Source organism: Oryctolagus cuniculus, chromosome 9 (genome assembly GCF_051225735.1).
Source record: "Oryctolagus cuniculus isolate XC-2025 breed Fujian yellow rabbit chromosome 9, ASM5122573v1, whole genome shotgun sequence".
Taxonomy (NCBI): Eukaryota; Metazoa; Chordata; class Mammalia; order Lagomorpha; family Leporidae; genus Oryctolagus; species Oryctolagus cuniculus.
The window spans coordinates 10,871,619-10,892,661 of record NC_142875.1 but is presented as its reverse complement, the minus strand read 5'-3'; the positions used below and the strand labels follow the sequence as shown (position 1 = coordinate 10,892,661).

Below are 21,043 nucleotides of genomic sequence, written 5' to 3'. Positions count from 1 at the left end.
AGTGCAAATATTAAGTGTAATGAAGTTCAAGAACATTAAACACCCATTACGTGATATCAAAGTCCCCCTAACAAATATATTTTGTGTCACTTATTTAAAAGTCTCCAAATGAAACACATTAGGTTTCAAATTATGCTTCTTAATAATTGCCCTGAAATAAAGTTGACTCCCTTGGTAACAATTCCCTAAAGGTTTTCATTACATCATCACACGCTTCTAACTTCTTGTGAGAACAGGTGCCAGACCATCCTATGAGAAATGTCTGGCACATAGAAGCAGCATAGTAAAGCAGTTAAAATGTAAGCTAATGAGTCACACTAAGTGTGCTCAAGCCGCCTCCTTTCTATCTATCACCTAAGACACATTGGCAGATTGTAAACTCTGCATGCATCCTTATTTTAATTGTTTGCTTTATAGAAGATGGCTATTGGGAGGATCAATGAACTGATTCATGGAAAGCGCATAGCATAGTGCTAGCAGCATGTTCTATACAAGTATTGGCACCTACTATTGTCATATGAATATGCTATTATGATTAATAGTCACAATTGTTTTGTATTCTTTGTTATTTTAGTAGACACCCAGTCACTAATTATGGAGTAAGTGAAAATGGAAAAACATTCTTTGTATTGAAATATTTGAAGTTAAAATTTCATCTCAATGAAAGAAACAGAACATTTTGTGGAATACTCACAAAGACTCAAAATCACTTTCCTTTGACCTCTAAGTTCTTTTGCCACACAATGGTGAGGGATTGTTAGGGCCTGGCCTGGGCAGAAGAGATGCCCCAGGGTAAGGGCTGGGCAGGGGGATCTGTCTCTCAGCTGGAGCTAGGCACACAGAGCATCTCTTACCAGACCCCAAGTCAAAAGGGGAAAACCAAGATCTCTTGGAGAGACTGGAGCTAGCAACAGAGATCCGAGAAGCCAAACAGGAAAATCAGGGAGATGAGAAGACAAGGCATCAGGAAGTAAACCTGAATTTTGCCGAGACTCATGCTGGGCAGACGCAGCCAATTCCCACAGCCGGTTTCCCGAGACCTCCTTTAAGTCACTGGGATTCCCACAGGGCAGTTAGCACCTGCCTTGCTTCTATCCCCGCTGCGCTGTATCAGCTGTACTGAACACAACCAATATTTTATTCTAGGCAGACACATCCTCAAAATGATGGACCTACTTTTAAACGCAAATAACATATAACCTCATGACAATAAGTGAAATGTGTTGCTGCAGAAGCCAAAAGATAAATCTTTGAATTTCCCCTGGCATCAACTGTTGTGCAGAGTCCAGTGTGGTAAAATCACCAACAGAAAGACACTAAGAAGCTATGGCAGTTACTGTACCTGATCATTCTAGTCCTCTCAAGGATTACTCTGGTGGTAGTGGTGGGGAACAGAGATAAACCAAACCAAATGCCCAGTGGACGAAAGTGACTTGTATCTGAAATAAGCCATCTCTAGAAAATGATGCTGGATCTATATTGGATTTTTAATCACAAAGACCTTGCGAGTTTCAGCTGGATCTTGTTCACCACGCCATGCATATTCATCTTGAACAACAGGACACAATCTGTATCATGTCAGACCCAGTTCTGTTGCAGGGACACCCTTCAGGGGAAAGATAAGGCGAGGGCCCTTGGGCTGTTTCAGCTCACCAGAAGGGAATCTGCCCCTGGCCTTCTCTCTGTGATAGGATTTCCCAGGCTTGCTGAAGAAAATAGATCACATTTCTTGGGAATTACCCCAGAGAAGGAATATATGCAGGGACTTCAAACAGCTTGTGGAAAATGGAATTAAGAGACAAGTTTATGTTGGTGCAGACTTTAAGTTCATGCATAATTTTTATACAATATGCACTTTCCCTGTCCTTTTTGAAGATGCCTTGTGCATATATATATATACATTTATATACCTGCATGCATATTCTTACATATGTATGCATAACCATATATCTATGTGTAGGATTTTATTGTTGATACATAATAATCACCAAGTTTTAAAGAATTTATGGAAAGATGACATTCAAACCCACTTAAGAGTATATTTCAAGGCATTAAGACTGCATCAATAAGCACTCCAAAAATAGTGGAAAGAAATACCTTTATCTAAGTCATCCTTGCTTGGACCTGTAGTAGAAATTAACTCTAAATTATAATGTATGGTTACAGATGTTTGAATAAGAACTATTTGTAAATAGAACATATTCCAGAAAAGATCATATGGGTAGAGAAGTGCTGGGTTTCTAATAAGCATTAACACAAAACAGAGTTACTGAGATTTGCATAAGATATTCTTTTCAATGTTACAGTTATTTCTCCAGTAGAATATCTACACATATGAATTCTTATATTTAAATCCTATTACCTTTTGCATTTTTTTTAGAATTCTCAGTGTCTCATTTACAAAAAATTTTAGATTCTGTCTACAAGTAAGGTCACTTGGCATATATGGAATCTGAAAAAGTACATCTCATAGACCCAGAGAGGAGAAAGCTAAACACTAAACCCCCATAAATATGCACAGATATTACTTGTCAATTAAGAACAAATGGACAAAGAAGAAAATGTGTGTAAATTTTTGGCAATAAATTATCTAAGTGCATTTATATATAAAAACAAAACCTATATTAACATGAATTCTTTCAAAACTGATCAGTTTTCTGCAAAATGGGTTGTTTTAAAAAATACAATCAATATGCAATTAAAGACATACTACTGCTGCTCTTCTAGATATGCTCATGCTAGCAGTGATGAGTAAGGAACACATAGCTCCTGTGGCATTTATTAATGACCAAACTCCACGGAGAGTGTGGCAGAAGCCACAAACACAGAACTTTCTGGATCTGGCTACCACCATCACTACATAAGCAACAGTGAAGGAAGGGCCAGTATTTTTGGCAGGTACTTACTGATGGGTAGAGGTAACCTTCTCCATTCATGGCTATATACAACCCTGTCTTCACTCCCTGGATGGCAACGACGCGCAGTCCCACAGGGATGAGGTTAAACAGTGCTGGAATGAGAAGCACAGGCGGTCATGAGGAAGCAAAGCACTGCCAGAAATGTTTCTCTCCCACCGACTTTGTTTAAGCAACTTCCTCTGTGTTGTTACTTTCTGGGACGTTCCCATTAAATAACTTTTATTTCTCTTAATAATTACATTTCTACTATGGATACAATCAGCACTTCATCTGCCATTTGTCAGTCTTCTTGGCAGTCTTGCCTGCAGCATCCTGAAGAGCTGTGGGATTAGAAAAGAGCTCCAAGCCTGGAATCAGGATTCAAGTGTCCGCTCGGACACCAGCAGACACCAAATAAAATCAGCTGAAGATTCTCAAGTATGGAATTTAAAACGTCCAAGTCCAATGTTTACTCTCACAATTCAGGCCAAAAGAATGGTTTTTCATTGCGGTATAGTGTGGGCCAGAACTTAAAAAGGTAATTCCAAAACTCAATTACTCTTGCAGAACCAACATGACACACCAGCAATGCCAAGGAAATATGTGCACCTGCTGATGGGTTAAATTTAGAAAGAGCTAATCAAACGAAATGACATGCAAATTTTAGAGGGATCATTTTCTTTATTAGCAGTTTATAAAATGATGAATAAAAATTAAAAGGGAAAATGTTCAATTTTATCCACTTAATAGGTAAGAACTCATTAATGTTTGTTTTGTTCCTTACCTTGTTGATACATTTAAGAAGTATTTTTATGTGTTTTTCACATAGTGCAGATAGCAATGTTTATCATTGAATTTTAAGTCTTTAATATCTCTTTCACACATTTCCCTGCTAGAGTTCCATGTAGCCTACTTAATGAATCTTACAGAACCACTCTGAGTGAACTGCTTAATGATTTTGGAGACATAAAAAAGATACTAATTTCCCATAGTGAGGTTGCCTGCTGCCCCAATTCCTTTTTTTTTTTTTTTTTTTTGACAGGCAGAGTGGACAGTGCGAGAGAGAGAGACAGAGAGAAAGGTCTTCCTTTGCTGTTGGTTCACCCTCCAATGGCCGCCACGGCCGGTGCACCACGCTGATCCTATGGCAGGAGCCAGGTACTTATCCTGGTCTCCCATGGGGTGCAGGGCCCAAGCACTTGGGCCATCCTCCACTGCACTTCCCTGGCCACAGCAGAGAGCTGGCCTGGAAGAGGGGCAAGCGGGAGAGAATCCAGCACCCTGACCTGGACTAGAACCCGGTGTGCCGGCACCGCAAGGCGGAGGATTAGCCTAGTGAGCTGCGGCGCCGGCCCCAATTCCTTCTTAACTAACAGGCCTAAGCCAAAACTGGCACTGAAATATTCAAGTAAATGTATGAAGGAAATACCAACTTTAGATCTGCTCATATTCCACCTAAGACATATCATTTGGAAAATACAGGCAATCCCATCACATTTTGAGGGTCCACTAATTTCATAATTAAAATTCGACTTTCTAAATTAGTTCCACTTAATTCAAGGAAATATTTTTTCATGATAGTGTGGGAAAAGTTACATCTTTTCTCCAGCGATTATATTACTCTTTCAAAGTCTCAAGATCTTTGAACTATGGAAATGAAAGGAAAACAGCAGACCGTTGTGTTTGATAATTATCCCTAGAAAAATTTGGTTTTCTTCTCTAGGATTCTGAGAGATTACAAGACTCTCATGTAAGACTGAGGCTCATTTTTGCTCATTTCTATTACTTATTATTAGATGTGAGTGTGGAGTGGTAGAGTACCATAGAGGTCCTGTAACTTTGGGACTTTCTGTGCTTCTTCTCTGTGGAACAAGGCCATATTTGCTTCTGTCTAGAATGCCTAGACTGTACCTACTTCCTCACTTTTTTTTTTATAGTCACCATAGGGTAATTCTTGATTTGTGTGCAAATTTGGGGAGAAAACCTAACAGTATGCCTGTCCATGCTGTACTGTTTTCAACTAACCAATTCAAATAGAATTATCCTAACCTTTGTACACTGCTAATACTATCTGTAGGCATCACACAATTGGTACAGGCTACATAGTATAATCTAGAAGACAAGTGCTTCATGAACTGACCAAAATAATGTGATGTAGAAAATAGAAATATTCTAGAAGATGGTGTAAAATGAACACACTTCAAAAAATTAACACACAGGTTTTTATTTCTCTTCGAACTTTGGTTGGGACTTGGATTGTGAAACACCAGTCAGTAAAATTTACAGAGCAATCATAAGAAGTGAATCTGTATAACCCCTGTAGTGTGGGGGACTGTGCAGAGCTGAACAGGACAGATCTATGGTGCCACTCAGAGCCACAGACAACCACACTAATGAGGTCATCGTTGTATTTTCTTCTGCCGTCTGTTAATTTTAGAGCAGTGTCACAAAGCCTGGGAGAGAGTAAATGATGAAGACATTTGTGAGAGTAGGGATTCCACAGAACACTCGTGTTCTCCATGTGGCAGTGATTTTCAATATTAAAACTCCCTGTATTCAGAAAGTACAATGGCCAGGTCGAACCCCAGTCCAATTAAATCAAGATCTTTGAGAGTGGGTATAGGGGTTAAAAAATGTTTTTACAGTTCCTCTTAGGAGCCTAACATGCTCAGATGACAAACACCATCTTAATGCTTACAGGTGCTGGTCCCTGGGGAGGGGAGGTGACAAGTTTTACAATATCAGGCAGAGAATTTCTGGGATGAAAGGGATCTTTTTCTTGAAGTCTTAACAATGCCATGGTCATTGGCTTATTGCCTGTACTGTCATGTGCAGTGACACCAAAATAATGTTTGAGAGCATGGACAAATCCATGGCGTATCCAAAACCAACTAGGGGGAAGATCAAACTTCTCCCTATTAAACTCCTGTAGCTTATGATAATGCTGACATTCAGGAAAATGTTCAAGGAATCCTCAATGTGTATAGTGACGAAATCATGAGGGGCCACTTCTGTTTGTGACAGATCTTTCTAGACATGTGGTCATCTATGAGAAACTGTCAAGTTGTGATAGTTTGTTATCAATGGTTTTCTGGCTATTTTTCCTTCCCTGAGGGGTGTAGGTGTTAGGCTGGAAACCCTGGGAGGACAGAGCCCTGCATGAAGGTTCTTTGGCCTTTGGCCTCCTTTATTATTATTAATTCTTCTTTATCTTTCTTACTTGAGAGGAAAAGGAGGGAAAAGAGGGGGTAAAGAGAAGAGAGGGACAGACATGAGAGCGAGAGCTCCCACTTGCTTTTTGACTCCTCAAATGTCTCCAACAGCCTCCAGCTAGGACTGAAGCTGGGAGCCAGGAACCAATCCAGGTCTCCCATGTGGCTGGCAGGGATCAGTAGCTTGGGCCATCACTGCCACCTCCCAGGGTGCACAAAGGCAGGAAGCTGGATTCAGGAGCAAGGTATGTAACCTCGGCACTCTGATGAGGGATGCAGACATTCCAAACAGTATCCAAACCATGAGGCCAAGCACCACACTTCTGTAAGACAGTTTTTCTTTTCCTCAATTCATCTACAAGTTTTGACAAACACAGCCTCATAAGCATGGTTTCAGTTTTCCCTTGTTCTAAATAATTCCTCATTCTAACAAAAACTGGTGATTAGGAAATGGGTTGAAATCAAATCATGAATATTTGAAGGTTCAAGCATCCGTTTTGTCTTTTGTTGATTTTTAGAGTAGTTTCTGAGTTTTAGAATTTTTAATTTTTTCTGAGTTTTAGGATTTTTAATTTTTCCAATTTATGGATGACTCAATTTCGGCCTATCTTGAGCAAATTTAGCCTGGCAGTTAAGACACTTGCATGTCATATTAGACTGTCTGCAGTCAACTCCTGGCTCTGGTTTCTGACTTCAGCTTCCTGCTAATGCAGATCCTGGGAGGCAGCAGTGACGGCTCAAGTAACTGGGTCCCTGCCACTCATGTAGAAGACCTGGTTCCCAGTATGGCTGGGCCTAATCCCGGTGTACAAGCATCTAGGGAACAAACCTGCCTATGGATGCATTCATATTTCTCTCTCTCTCTCTCTCTCTCTCTCTCTCTCTCTCTGTGTGTGTGTGTGTGTCTGCCTCTCAAAAAATTTTTAAAAAGTTTAAAACTTGAAACATGTTTGTGAAGTACCACATCATTCTCTTCCCCAAACCAAAAGAGCTATGCTCTACCTAGGAGCTTTACATTCACTTGTACTTAGAGGATCCCTTCTTGAGAAAAATGGCTAAAGCTTAAGTGTAATCTAAGTGTAGAAGATCAGCATTTCTAAAGCACACTCAAACTCTTTTCAATGCTTACAATTTTCCTATGATCCATAATGCTATAATCAACCAGAGACAAAATTATATTAAAACTCATCTTAAAGGTGGCATTTTACAATTTTAAAAGGTTTTGGTACACAAAAGAAGAGTTAATTAGTAATTTCCATTGCTTTTATCAATCTACTATAATCCTTCCAAAATTTACTAAATTTAAGTGATATAATTCATATAGTCTTTTGAGAACAGAATCTTTATCTCAACCTCTTTACATCTTGGCAAGTGTTGAAATAGTAATAAAACTAACCTGATGGCTTTCAGGGCACATACAATGCCATGTGATGTATCAGAAAGGAAGCTGTGGGCCAGCTCTTTGCATAGGGAATTACAACTCTGGAGTGGGGCACTAGGATTTGGTTCCAATTTGCTTTTATGCCAAGACTCCTGTCCTGTGTCATTCCCAGGACTGACCTCACCAGCACTGGGAGGCCACAGGGGATTTCCTGAGCTACCTACAATGTCCGGTACAGGTACAGGAGAGGGAGAGTCCCAGATGCTCAAGCGTCTTTTAGTATCTCAGCTTCTAGTATATTGTTAACTATTATTCCCATAATCAGTCCTGACTGTGTGGAGGCACAGAGCTTCTACACCTACACTCCCATGATTTAGATCATACATTACTGCTTTACTCAACTCCAAAGCAATATGCTTCAAAAAGACTATTTATTTGATGTGGTATTGATGCTCATTGTTAAAGGTTATCAATTAGCATGATATGAGAAAATATCAAGTAAATAAACAGCTAAAACCCAGGCCAAACATTCATGAAGCATTTGCTGAAGGAAATGAATTTGCTAAGCCATCTAATGAAGCATTATCCTCATACAGTTGGAGTGGTTTCCTTTCTTGACAGCTTTTGCCATCATTTGGTTGCCACCAGTCTCTAGGATGATAGATCTGAGTGTCATAGCTCACTGACTGATCAGAACTACAGAGTGTCAGTTCCTGGGCTGTTAAACTCTGGACACTGAAAGACAGAGAGCACTACAGATGTCAGAGCTTAGGAACCTTTAAGGTCCCGGACCCTCAGAATTGCAACACACAACAGAAATGCCCTTTGTCAGAGGATGGGTACAGAATAAGACAGGAGAAGAAAATGGGCAGATAGTTTTATATTACATCAAACTATAAGAAATTGCCCTCTTTTGTAGGTCAAATTGGTCAAGATACTTTTTAAAGGTCCAGCCTAATCAGAAAATCAACAAGGAAGCATGCCTGACATAGGTCTTAACAAAAACAAGACTCGTCTTTCTTCCATGTGTCCAAATAGGTTTACCTTCTTTTTTCCTAATTCAAAAGAGAAGATGAAGTACAAATAAACCAAGGAGCAAATATGGCTGGAAAGATGTTAAAACTAAAAGGGTGGGTATCATAGACAGGAAGAAATTTAAAAGGAGGAAAAATGTAGATCAACAAAATTAAAAAGAAACTGAAGTGGGTCTAAGGCTGGTCTCGCAGTTAAGACACCACTCGAGGTGCACACATCCCCTATCTCAGAGCTGTGTTGGAGTCTCAGCTCTGCTCCTGATACCAGCTTATTGCTAATGTGGACCTTAGAGGGAGCAGGTGCCAATTCAAATTTTTGGGTTACTGTTATCCACACAGGAGACCTGGATTGAGTTCCTGGCTCTAGAACATTAGGTGAGTAACCAGATGAACCAGAGGATGCGAACATGTGTACATGTGTCTGTGTCCGTTTTACCCTGTCTCAAAAAAAAAAAAAAATTAAAGACCAAAAAAGTAAACACAACGGGAAAATATCAATCCTTTACATAATATCAAATGCAAATAATACTTTGTATCATTAACTGCTCTGAAAATTAGTGTTACTGAAAATTTGGTTGCTAGCATTTAAAACAGCAAGTGGCTATAATTGTTTATATGTACTCAAATCTTCCTTTCGTTTCTTAAAGTGATGTCCTACATCTGAATACATATTAAAGGTGTAGAAGTGTTTCTATCTACCCCGAATCACTAGCAATATAACCGAGGATTAAATATGCCTAATAGAAGTAGATTTTGCTTTTCAGTAACCCTTCTAAGCAGAGATAATTTTGTCTATTTTAGAATAACTATGCTATGGTAGATGTCAGTAAGGAGGGTCACCAGTCAGAAAATGCAAATAAACAGCAGAAAGAAGATATATATGAATAGAAGATGTGGATTTTATACTTAAGAAAAATACAGACATGATTTTTTTGACAGGTAGTGTTAAACAGTGAGAGAGAGACAGAGAGAAAGGTCTTCCTTCCATTGGTTCACCCCCCAAATGGCTGCCACAGATGGTGCGCTGCGCCGATCTGAAGGCAGGAGCCAGGCGCCTCCTCTTGGTCTCCCATGCGGGTGCAGGGCCCAAGCACTTGGGCCATCCTCCAGTGCCTTCCTGGGCCACAGCAGAGGGCTGGACTGGAAGAGGAGCAACCAGGACAGAATCTGGCGCCCCAACCAGGACTAGAACCCGGGGTGCCGGCACCACAGGTGGAGGATTAGCCTGTAAGCCGTGGCGCCGGCACAGACCTGATTTTTTTTTTTTTTAAAGTATATAACCTTCTTGTTCTACCTATAGGAAACATCTTTTTCTTGTTAAATGCAAGGAATTTATAAAATTATGTTTCTATTACTTGAGACAACTTAATCCTGTAGTTCTTGAATTTCTGCAAGTATTATTCAGAATCTATTGGCTTATAAAATTGAAACTTCCAAGGTAAACATGTAATAAGTTTTCATCTGAATATAGTAACATACTTGATTTCTACGATTAAAATAAAATTTCCAACTTTTTAAAAAATAAAAACATTAACTTATAATTATCTTAAAAAATGTTTCTCGTTTCTCCGTTACTCTTTCCATGAATGTGGTTGAAGAACAACTGCAATGCCATGTTAGTGACCCAACATAAGCAAAAGTTTGCTGTGGTATCTGAAAAGGTCATTTATGTAGCAGTGTGGTCAGGGATGTCCTGTGGTTGCACTTACTGGAATTGGTGCTGTCATCCTTGGTTCCGTCGAGAGCTCCATCGGGGTGCATTTGCAAGTAGTAGCCTTGCCTGCAATATAACCTGGTCACTATGCCCTTGAGCTGGGGATCTGAAAGGCAAACACAGCCATCGTAAGCCTCACAGTGTATCCAGAGACAGTCTCTACTACATTACTTTTTCTTTGTCAGAAAAGGACATTTTGCAGACATGACATTTTATGTGGCTCAGGTCCCTCTTGTGTTTTTATTGAGCTTGGAGGATACCAACTAGGGACAGTAAGGAATATGTGGTAACCAGCTACAGAAATAGATCATCTTGGGGCTGGTCCTGTGGCGTAGCAGGTAAAGCTGCTGCCTGTAGTGCTGGCATCCCATATGGACACCAGTTCGAGTCCCAGCTGCTCCACTTTTGATCCAACTCTCTGCTATTTCCAGGGAAAGCAGAAGATGGCCCAAATACTTGGGCCCCTGTACCCACATGGGAGACCCAGATGAAGCTCCTGGCTCCTGGCTTTGGATCGGCTCCCGCCAATACAGCCATTGAGGGAGTGAACCAGCAGATGGAGGATTTCTCTCTGCTCTACTTCTCTCTACTTCTTAACTCTGACATTCAAATAAATAAATCTTTATAAAAAAGCACCATTTTATGAAACAGATATTCATGTATATATACTTATTAAACCTATCACACTAAGCTATTTGTTTCACCATTAAACTGTAAAATAATTAATGTGCGTTGATATTACAAAGGATGGCAGTATAGGAGTTTTGCAAACTTCTGACTCTCGAAACTTGATTTCCATCAAAGGCTGTTTAAAATGGAGTTCTCCTTTTACTTAAATTGACAAGTACCCCGAAATTGTGAAAAATCTAAGTTTTTAGATTCATAACAACATTTGAATTTTCTAGTTTTAGAAAAGCACCAATTTGGCAACTATGCCCTGGACATCTGCAGGGTCCTCCTAACTCCCCTGGAAGCATCCAAGATGCCTGGACGTGATCCACAGGGAAAAATGCAGTTCCAGGCTTTGGAACTCAGGGAACAGAGATTTACAGCCAGACTCAATCTAAGGCAATAATCAGGACAAATGAGACAAATTTAGCAGATAAACCTATTGATTTTAATACCTAAAAAGGACAGAGAAAGTATGTAATATAGAATCTGACTCTTGGACAACAGGCATGAGGTAGCAGGCAGTGGAAGTTCATTCTAACACAAAGGAAGTCATGCGGCAATAGATTTTCACTGGATGAGACAGAAGAGAACCATTCCAGTAAGCTAGTGCTTCACAAAGAGCCAGTTGTCCTTCTTGGAAATATGCATCGACATGTAGGTTCTTCTAAGGCCATCTCCATCTCAGGACTGGATCTGAGGCGGGACATGGTAATTCTCACTATGGCAACTGGCTTCTCTCCTCAGGAACTGAATGGGACATGCAAATATGATTATACTGGCAAACCAGTACGAGTTTGCACTGAATGATGAAACCAGTATCCTGGAATCAACAGGAAAATCATAGACTTGCAAACAGGTGGACCCAAAACATACCAATGCAAAACTAAGAAAAAGCTGTAGAAAAAAACAACTATTCTACAATAATTAGAAATGAAAAAGCAATCTAAAATCGGTTTTTAAGCTCACCGTAAAATTAAAAGTTTGAAAAACGACACCACTGTACACAGATTGCTTCATAGATGATATTTCAATTGGGGGGGGACCTTCTGGAAAATAATGCATGAATATCACAGCATCAGAAGACTTATTCCTAGATGTTTGAACTTCTTCTATGAAATTGGTGATGTGACAGAAAAAAATGATTTAAAGAAAATATGCTCCAACATTGTTAGAGTGACTAACATATCAGCTTGTAGAGGTTTTTAAGAGACTTGGAGTTTGAAATGAAATGCCTAAGCTATTATTAGAATCATTTTATTATCATCTTTACTCTTTGGTATAAAGATTTCAAAATCAGTTAATTCTAACATGGGTATTGTGATAAAAAAAATTTACCACTGATCCTTATTTTGTGTGTATCTGGGAAGACTTGGATTATTAACCCTCTTTAAGACATGAGACCCTCTTAGTTCTGCTGGAACTCATTTATGCTCTTCATTGAACACAAGTGAGTGGAAGAGGAAAAAGTAGAAGGGAAAATGCCTTAATTGCTGGGAAAACATACAGAATTCCTGAAACTGACAATTTTCTGTCATGTTGTAGCATCACTTATGTGTAAGTTGCCCTACTCTTTAGGTCCTGGGTCTTGTGGAGCTGAATTTCCTAGAACAGCAAGACTGTAAAAAGGCACAGACCCACTCCCCGGCCCCCACACTCACACAGAGCCCTCCAACAGGCTTCCCGTCTGACCAACAGTAACAAGGAAACAACAGTTTATGATTTTGAACTCTTAATGACAAGTAGACAAAAACCAAGTTGATTTTGGTTTATCCAATTTCACAATATTTGCTTTTTATTTTCAGAAATCATAAATACTGCTTGTGTTCTCCTTGGGTGCCAGGCACTATTCTAAGAACATTCCATGACTAGCTCACTGAATCCTCACCTCAAGCCTAAGTAATAGGAAGCCCACTTTGAAGAAGAAGAAACGGAGATGCAGGATAATTCATTTAACATAGGGGGCATGGTTATGAAGTACAAAGCTAAGGTTTAAAGAGGAGCACTCAGGTGGGCTTGTAGCACAGGGACACCTGCTTGGGACACCTGCATTGCATCCTGTCAGAGCACCATGACCCCGCATCCTCTTCCATTAGCTTCCTGCTAATGCACTGGGAGGTAGCAGGTGATGGCCCAAGTACTTGAGTTACTGCCACCCACGTAGGTGGCCCTGGGTGGAGTTGCTGGCTCCTGGCTGCAGCCTAGCCCAGCCCCTGCTGTTGTGGGCTTTTGGGAAGTGAACCAGAAGACTGATGATCTCTCTTCCCAGCTACCCCCACCTCCATGACACCTCTCCCGCCCCATCTGGGCCCTTTAAATAAATAAATGTTGAAAATGTTAAAATAAGATGAGCACTCAGCTCATCTATTCACTTCTACATTATGCAGCCTCTATAAATAGAATAAATGAAACATCTTAAAATTTTAAGGTCAAATGTGAACCAATCTGTTTAAAAAGCAATATTTCACAATTGTGCACAGCTGTGTAAACCCAAATCCTTCATATTCAGAGCTGAGTCTTGGAAATAGAGCACAAACGCAAACAATAGAAAGGATCCAAGTTCTTGGAAACCTCTTCTAAGAGCCAGTCTACACTGCCATTGGCCACATGTCCGACAACTCTCCGTATGAAACCCTTACCAAAAATCAGTTTCAGCACCGTGAGTTTAAAACTTTCCCCAGCACCATTTTTACTAGAATTCTCCTATCTCTACCACTTCGGCCAAAGGATGTTTCGCCTCCTTAATATTTCTGTTAACAGTATCAGTCCACTCAGGGCAACACAACGGCTGTCTTTTTATCCCCCCTGGTAAGCTGCCCAGTTCCCATAGATGCTTCTTCAAAATGTCCCCCCCACCCTTTCTATTTTCTCTGCCAGCCGCAGCTCAGCCCCTCTACACCTCTCCTGGGTGGTACTCTCCCCTGTAGTCTGCCTGTTCCCATACCTCAGATCTGGAAATAGGTGGCAACACCTCTCCACCTAGGAATTGTGAATGCACCCCCACCACAACACAGCTCCATCTTCTCTGCCAGCCTTGCTGACTGCAGCCTGCTGGATCACTGTGGGCTGCCTTCAAGGGCTCTCTGACACTCCTCAATTATGTTTGTGCTGCCTTTCTCATCTCAAGGGTTCCCACCTGTATAAGAATTCCCCTTGCTCACCTGTGCAGGTGAGCACACCCTTGCACACACCCCTGCCTGATGACATCCTCTGCCTCCTCCTCAAGTCTGGCTCCAGCAACACTTCATTCCTCTGGAGCCCGGTCCTAACACCTCAGAGCAGGTCGGAGTCTTCTGCTGCACGTTCACCACAGGTGTGACTTTTTTCTTAAGTGTCAACATTAACTTTGAAAGAGTTTCCACATGTTATAAAGTACAGAACCCAGTACAGTGTACATCCACCACTGACATTAAGCAGAGGCTTCTATTTGGCTTTATATATCGTGGTTATAGCTTCACCTCTGTGCAGTCATATGACTCCTGTTTGCCTCACAAACTGGACTGCAGGTTGAACGACAAAAGCTGAAAGGTGTCATATTGTTCACCATTAGGTGTCCAGGGTTCAGGTAACTAGAGGCTCTGCGTTAAACTCTTGTTGAATGAATACTGACAAGAGGGTAGTAAAAAGCAATAATTTTGTATGTTTCTGGTAAATATGAACATTGGAGCAACATGAAAACCCAGGATGGCAATTAAAATTGGATGTGCCCACAAACTTTAACCAGGTAATTGTACTTTCCAGACCTAACTCAAAAACAAGTACTGAAAGCATGCTAATTCTATAATGAAAATGCAGATTTTTAAAATTTTTTGTTATATTAAATACAAGCTTGAAATGTTAAGTCAATAGTACAAAGTCCAAGTCATTACATTTTGGATTCCCAAAATTGTCGTACTGGGGCTTTGACAACTAAAACAATGGTTTCAAGGTTTTCTGTAAATTTTCTAAGGGGGGAAAAAAGGCAACAATTTGGGGATACAAGATGAAAATGCAGATTTTAAGAAAATCTATTATTGCCTTTGACTAAAATGAGTAAAAATAGCATGTCATATCTATTTCCAAATAACATTGCACTTATATATGCAAATAAACTAACACACCACTCTTCTATATTAACTACACATTTTCAAACACTCTATGTATTAATCTTTGTGTACAGTTATTTGTCCAGAAAGCATTCACTGTGAGTCTTTATTGCTTACAAAACTGGCCATTGTGAAATGTGACCATTAATAGTGCAAAGTAACTCTTTCAAATGATTGAGAAAAGCCTTTTCCTCAAGGATGAAAGTGTGCAACTAAATAATCATAGCAGGAAAGAAAAAAAAGGACTCAGTTATGTGCCATCAGGCAAAAGTATGACTAAATTATTGTTCTGCTGTGAAGAGGAGGACCGAACGCTCATTTTCTTAGTCTATAGCAAATCTCAATTGTAGTCTACAATGTACTAGGCAACTCACTTGCAGATGTCATTTTGACACTGTGAGAGCAAACTGCTAAAAAGGAACCAAGAAGACATGACATGACTGCCAGAATGGACAAAACTCAGACTGGTAGTTTTAATAAATGCACAAATCCTCAAGTAGAGCACAGAGCATGGCATTGCTGTATGTGAAGATGCAAATGCTGGAACCCTCTACTGCTCAAAATGAGAAGGAGGGTAAGCTTTGCTAATTATTTAACACACGACTTGGCACCCAGCAGTATCTACGATGGTTCAACTGTTGTATCAGCTCTCATAGCACCTGGGACAGGTTAGGCATCCTGTCTTTCTGGGGAGCAAACACAGGGACCCTGACTCTTAGTCTTTTGTTCCAGTGAATGCTATGTTGAAGTATGTGTGTTCCTGGCTAAGTAGATTTGCAGGTTATATGAGTATTGTCTAATATAACTGCAGTTAGGATAGTTCAGGGGAAGAAAATCCCACAGAGTGAATATGGATTGAAGGGGACACTCAAAATATTTAGTGAAAACAAATACCAAAGAGTAGCAAAGATGGCATTTTCTCCTATATGGATTAGGTGGTTAAAAACAAACATATAAACAAGCAACAAAAGCAAATGATGACCTATTCAGATCTAATATGAAGTCAGTGAAAGGAGTTTGAAAATGTTATAACAATCTGAAATGTATCGACTTCATAAAGATAGAACCCCAGCCTAAATAACTATTCGATACCTTGAGAGGAAAAAGAGAGAAAATATTACATAAATGAAGAACACTGGAACTGAAGTTGCATGCTCACTTTTTTCATCAACTTGATGGGATAAACAGGCTGTGTGCTCTTCCTCTGGTAAGTGTAGAATGTGAGTTTTACAAGAACAAATATTTTTGTTTCAGTACTGATTCATTCCCAACTCCTACACACTCACATTCCTAATTAATAATTGAAATGTGGTGGGCTGGCATAGTGGGTAAAGCCGCTTCCTGCAGCGTCCCATATGGGTGCCGGTTCTAGTCCCAGCTGCACCACTTCCAATCCATCTCTCTGCTATGGTCTGGGAAAGCAGTAGAGGGTGGCCCAAGCCCTTGGACCCCTGCACCCACGTGGGAGACCCAGAAGAACATCCTGGCTCCTGGCTTTGGATGGGCGCAGCTCCAGCCGTTGCAGCCAATTGGAGAGTGAACCAGCGGATGGAAGACCTCTCTCTTTCTGCCTCTCCTCTCTCTGTAACTCTGACTTTCAAATAAATAAATAAATCTTAAAAAAAAGATATGTGGCTAAATATCTGAAGGCCTATACCTCTAAGTTAACCATATAAAACATTCAGAATATTTTTTTCAGCTCATAAAATAGCTAGAGTTCTTTATTCTCTTCTAAGACATGTAAGTGTTCAGACTATCTACTCTGCCCAAGAAAATATTTAGACTTACTCTCTCTTCTTTTGCTTCATTCCTTTTTCCCTCTAGTTTTGTCTTTTGTTTTCTATTTACTGTGCCTGTTCATTTTAAAGAAAATGCTTTGAAGATTCTCTTTGCATGAACGTCTCTGCTAACTATGCTCTACAATACTAATTAAAACAGAACCGATGAAAACTAATGTGAATGCATATCAAGTAGAAGATGTTTCCTAATATCTTACCCTCAACACTCAGAACTGAAAGAAATGCAAATCAACGCAACTGTCTTTGGATACAGGGAAAAAATAGCCGACATTTTTAATTAAAACAATCACTCTCTCAGAAGTGTGTTCAATTAAATCAATCACTGTCATAAATTGTTTTCACGCAATGTGGAAACTGACAAAAGAAATCTGGATAATCCTTCAAAAGCCATATACATTTAAAATTACTACTTAGATTAGAATATCTGCAATATGACATATATTTTAATGTAGCAAATGCATTAATGTATACATATCATATATTTATCTGCATCCAAATCTTGGTATAATTGGCCATTAGTGTAAGTTCTTAAATGTCACTCTTCTATTAGCTATGGAAAAATCACACTTTTTTCACAGGGTGAAAACAGCTTTTGGAATATATATTTTTATATAAAAAATGTGGCAGGTCTAATTAGATTTTGGCACTCCTAGTAGCAGAAAATAGTAATGTGAATAATTTGCCCAAAGCTATAAATTCGCATATAATCCAGCCATAAAAATAAACCATGTCCAGGAACTCCTCCAAAGGGCCCAGACAGGAAGTGGGTTAGGGGATCCTAAAGAAACTGATAAAACTAACCCATGTGTGTGAAATCCTACCTGCTGATCCACTGCCTACAACAATCTCTCTACCACTTCTCTGCCTATCAGAATCCTATGTTTATAGGCACCAGGGATAGAACCTTCCATAAAACATGTCTTGCCCTCAAAGAGTGAAGTGTTACTGATCCTCAGGTCATGGTACCCCACAGTAGAGTACTTTGGCATGCTCAGTACTTTGAATTAAAGGACAGTGGAGGGAGTTTAGAGGCTAAGTCCCTCACACCTTCTCCTGCCCCACTCCCAGGAGGAAGGAATTACACAGAAAGGCTGAGGAGACTCTGAAGAGACAGCCCTGGTGGGGTTCCCCCTCAGGCTATCACAATTAATCACACCTGTTTTTAATCATGTTTCCACACAGCTGTCCGGTCTTTACCAAACCTAGTGGTCTTTATTTCTGAAGGCTCCCATGTTGGGTAAAATTCTTTAATATTTATCATGTTTTCTTGGGGTAAATTTTTAACAGACACATCAAAATTGTCTATTTTTATCATGTACCATGTGTTTCGATGCGTGTGTGCATTGTGTATTGTCCTATCAGGGGAAATATATCTTCTTCAAACATTGCACATTTCTTTAAGGTGAAAACATTCCAAATTCTACCTTCTGGTTGGTCTCTTTTGTTTATAGGGAAATAGTACATTAGTGTTATCTATAGACATCCCATTGTGTAAACAGAACCCCACTACATGTTACTCCTACCTGATTGCAACATAATCATTAATCCATCTGTCCTTACTCCTTTCCCCTCCTTCCCTCTCCAGTCTCTGGTAAACAACATTGCACTTTACACTTCTATAAGATCCTTTTTTTTAGACTCCATCCATTATGAATAAGATCCCGTATCACATAAAACATTGACTGAATGAATTTGTTATGCTTTATCTTGTTAACCTGTCTTGAGCGGCAGGAGTGTCAGTCACAGCCTTATGATGGGTGACGAAAGGTATGATACCTTTCTGCCCCTGCACTTTCTATTCAGAGAAGGAAACAAGCGTATTAAGATGGCTTCTTGTGCGCTGATTGTGTTAAATTAGTGGATCCCCTGAAGGTATGCATTGTGTATTACTCAAAATAGCCTATCACTGTAATTTGCACAGAAAAAACGTTTATTGAAATGAATTCACTTTGTTTTTTTTAAATAAACTTTATTTTAATTCCTAAATGACTTTCAACACAAAATGCTCCCTCTCCCTCGTTTTGGTATCTATTTAAGAGTTGGAGGAGAAGAGCAAGATTGAGATAAAGATAAATTGGATTTATTTTATTTTTTTTTTTGACAGGCAGAGTGGACAGTGAGAGAGAGAGAGAGAAAGGTCTTCCTTTGCCATTGGTTCACCCTCCAATGGCTGGCGCACGGCGCTGATTCAATGGCAGGAGCCAGGTACTTCTCCTGGTCTCCCATGGGGTGCAGGGCCCAAGCACCTGGGCCATCCTCCACTGCACTCCCTGGCCACAGCAGAGAGCTGGCCTGGAAGAGGGGCAACCGGGACAGAATCCGGCGCCCCGACCGGGACTAGAACCCGGTGTGCCAGCGCCGCAAGGCGGAGGATTAGCCTAGTGAGCCACGGCGCTGGCCTGATAAATTGGATTTTGAAAGGGAAACACCAACAATTCTTAAACTTTTTTCCCAATTTGTGGACAAAAATTCCCTCTAGGTAAAAATATAAAAAGGATAACTGTAAAGCCCCTTTTGGGAATATCGTTTGTGGAGATCATGAAAGGGAGGGCAGAGGACAGGAACTGGGCTTCGTATTTGCTCCTGAGCTCTGAGAAGCAGACCTAACAGAGGTAGCTCAGGGCTGTAGAGTCCAACTGTCACCAGCTCTCTTAATATCCAGTGTCTAGAAGCTCCAGAAGGAAGCACATCTCTGGAGCCCAGCTAGAAAAGCACTCTGTCCCAATAACTTTTTTTCTTTCAAGGTCCTATCATTGTAGAGACATAGGAGAACTCCTATGGTTTCCAACATAACCCAGAAGTGGGGGCTAAAATAACCACCAGATTAGCTCTATTGTTCCATTTTATTAAATCACATTTGCAAAGATGAATAATTGTATAATAAAATAATCAAGTGCACTGAACCACTCATTTGTTTTTTTCCAAATTAAAATCACATATTTTAAAAATGAAATAATATGTATTAAATATTTGCAACAGATAATATAGAAAATTCTTGCACATATTTAAGTTAAAAAAGCATGTTCTTCAGTGACATTTGGAATCCATGTCAAGCCATGATTATTATTATTGTTACAACTAGATAAAGCTTTGCTGATTATATGCTGTGCCAGGGATTAATTTTTAAATTATTTATTTATTTAATTTATTTGAGAAGCAGAAAGAGAGTGAGAATGTGAGAGGGAGAGTTCATCCTCCCAATACCCAAACAGCCAGGGCTGAGTCACACTGAAACCAGGAGACAGGAACTCTGTCCAAGCCAGCGACATGGGCGGCAGGAACCTAAGAGCCTGAGGTACCATGTAGGCCCCCCAGGGTGCACTTTATGAAGAAGCAGGATTGCAGGCAGGGGCAGACTTGACTCCAGGGACACTGATATGGGATGCAGGCATCCCAAGCGGCGGCTTAACCCATATCCCACAACATCCATCCAATAACTGCTGCTGAAGCAAAAATAAAGAAATGTAGAATGGAATGTATAACGTAGGTCAAAGTAGCATGTATGACAGCAAACAAAATATCAAGAGGAAAGAAATGCAAATACACTGAACGACCTAATTTACTAAACACACTCAATTTAATGCTTGACTGATACCACCTTGAAATTCTTTAGGAATTTTCAATCAATATACCCTGTAGTTTCATGTACATTTCCACACCAGGTTCCTGGAATGATATAGCCTGTACTATTCGTACACATGACACTGAAAGCATGACCTAGGGAAGCAAACACTGATATATTGAATTTCACAAAAATTCAAAACTTTTCTTCAAAAGAGAATACAAGCCACAGCATGCCTGAAAATATTTGTATACTTTGTATCCGATTTCAAGTGCATATCTACAAATACATAAAAACTTCAAACTTAATAAGAAGAAAATAGAGGTTACAAATAGGCAAAGATTTGAGCAGAGTCATTATCAAAGAATCTACTCATACACGAATGGCTAAGAAGTGCAGGAAAGGACGCTCACTGTCATCAGTCTCTGTGAAAAAGAAAAACAAGACCATAATTCTATACATATTAGTGCAATCAAAATTTCAAAAGAATTATTATACTGAATGTTGGCAAATATGCAATCAGAACTCTCCGATGTGGATGGTAGAAATAAAGAAAACAGTTTGCTTTCTTAAAAATTATCCTTTCTTAAAAAGCATTCTTAAAAGTTCAACATTAACCCATAGCATGAGCCCATCATGCTATTCCTAGGCATTAATTCACTATAAATAAAGTATACATTCTCATAAAAC

General features: G+C 39.8%; 1 protein-coding gene across 9 annotated transcripts in view; it reads right to left on the bottom strand.

The window, feature by feature from the left end:
• The window catches only part of FGF14 (fibroblast growth factor 14), an 849,823-nt gene that overhangs the window by 161,538 nt on the left and 667,242 nt on the right, over positions 1-21,043 (bottom strand). For 6 of the 9 annotated variants that reach the window (XM_089303459.1, XM_089303456.1, XM_089303458.1 and 3 more), the window contains exons 2-3: positions 10,234-10,344; positions 2,907-3,010 (exon numbers count right to left, since the gene is read on the bottom strand). In XM_089303459.1, coding sequence (XP_089159585.1) covers positions 2,907-3,010; positions 10,234-10,285 — 156 coding nt within the window. In that variant the 5' untranslated portion in view covers positions 10,286-10,344. Of the gene's footprint in view, positions 1-2,906; positions 3,011-5,323; positions 5,351-10,233; positions 10,345-13,851; positions 14,041-14,068; positions 14,239-21,043 lie in introns of those variants that run through there. The other 3 variants (XM_089303455.1, XM_089303457.1, XR_016212697.1) reach the window with 3 other exon arrangements.